The 1,665-nt window shown below is 39.1% G+C and overlaps 1 protein-coding gene across 1 annotated transcript; it reads right to left on the bottom strand.

The window, feature by feature from the left end:
* Positions 1-826: 826 nt before the first annotated feature.
* On the bottom strand, positions 827-1,444 carry LOC134814367 (carbohydrate sulfotransferase 9-like). Its single transcript, XM_063822466.1, has one exon. It carries the CDS (start codon positions 1,442-1,444, stop codon positions 827-829), a length of 618 nt encoding a protein of 205 aa, XP_063678536.1.
* Positions 1,445-1,665: the final 221 nt, after the last annotated feature.

The raw sequence follows: 1,665 nt of genomic DNA, 5'->3' as shown, positions 1-1,665 counted from the left end.
TCGGGTATGGGGGGTTGTGAGGCCCCAACTAGTAGATAAAAATACTAGTCCCTGCATTAAGGGTGGAATAATTTAAGGACCATTATCAAAAGTTTTATTTTCAAATAAAAGTGGCATACCAAAAGGAGCACATGAATTAATACCATAAGGTTTCAAAGTTCTGAGTTTTTGTATAAGTAGATTTTCGTTAACTTCTAAATTACTAGGACTAGAATTCTTTAGGATAAAAACATTATAAGAAGCATCAAAATCAGGCCTATTAGAAAGGTTATGTGAGTCTATAAGTCTATAAGGTGAACTGCTAAACTGTAAGTGTCACTATCATCAGATAAAAATCATCATTAAGTTTTAAGGAAGGATCTTTCAATAATTTATAATAGTTAGCTCTATGTTCGGTTACTCTTTCATGTAAAGTCCTAATGGTACGTCCAACATAGCAGAAAGGAGATGGACACAATTTACAAATGAATATATAGACTATGTTGTAGCTAGAACAATATACAGTTATATATTACAATTATTGAGCGCCATTTTTGCAATAAAAAATCCCAAAGTTGCCTAAAAGTATACATGCCAAAAAATTCTTCAAGCCAAAGTGAACAAAGGAACTTATTTTACTTTCTATGCATCGGTAAAGGAAAATCAGGGTGGGAGAAGTTGCTGTATTCCATTAAAGCGAAATCCGCTTTGTAAATGTGGTACAATCTATCGATGACCTGGTGATCCTGTTGATAGAGCCACTCCCTGGCCAGAACAGCTGAGGACTGCAATCTAGGATCACTAACAGAGTCATATGCACTAGACAGCTGCAGAGTAGTGTTTATCTTTACTTCTGGTTAATGTCCTTGTTAAGCACACTGCTGTACTCCAAAGGTATGACGTAGTCGTATCTAGCTGAAGGGATGCACAGTTGGAGGTGCTGGGGTGTAAAGTGGTCGTTTAACTTATTAGGATTGTCCACCAGCCATCTCAGATACTGGTTAAAAGTGGGGTGTGTTCCACTATTGGTCATGTTATCTTGCAGGTTCATCTCATATGCTATTCTCCGGGCTATTCCTCCAAAAGCAGGTCTCCCAGGTGTTACCTCGCCGGACAGTTTGTCTCTGTACCCGGAGACCAACCTGGTCCAGGGGTTGCGAACCACTGCAAAACTGAAAATATTTTCACCTCTTCTAACCGCCTTGTAAACGTCAGCAGCATTTGAATGAGCGCCTAACCGGAACTTATCGGAATACAACTTGTCAATGGTATTGACTTGACTTGGTCCTAAACTCACGTTCAAGGTACCTTCCGCTCTCATTAGGAACTCTTTCCAGTTTGAAGACCCGGATTTGGGGATGCCTGTGAATATGGTCTTGATTTTAGGAAAATAGTAAGTTTGTCTTGGTTTCCTGCATATCCATTTGTTGGGCGGACTAAGGGCCTTATAGTTTAACATAGCCATAGTCCGGTTTATTTGCTGTTCGATCCACTGGTGAGAAGGTGGAGTGAGATGAAGATCATTGGTAACACTGCCTTCATAATCTTTACTGGATATAATAGACCCAAAGTCTGGTTTCAAGAACAGGATAATACTAACAGAGACAAGAGTCCAAAAAAGGAGAATTTTGAACAGTTTTTTTGTCTTTGTTTACGAACTTCTGCCATGATCAGTATCACCTAGTT

Source organism: Bolinopsis microptera, chromosome 4 (assembly GCF_026151205.1).
Source record: "Bolinopsis microptera isolate Bmic1 chromosome 4, MBARI_Bmic_1.0, whole genome shotgun sequence".
NCBI lineage: Eukaryota > Metazoa > Ctenophora > Tentaculata > Lobata > Bolinopsidae > Bolinopsis > Bolinopsis microptera.
Note: the sequence above shows the minus strand (reverse complement) of the source record. Positions and strands in the feature narration are given on the sequence as shown.

Excerpts from the sequence above, each read along its gene's own strand:
- LOC134814367 (XM_063822466.1), bottom strand. The coding sequence starts at position 1,444 with ATGGCTATGTTAAACTATAAGGCCCTTAGTCCGCCCAACAAATGGATA.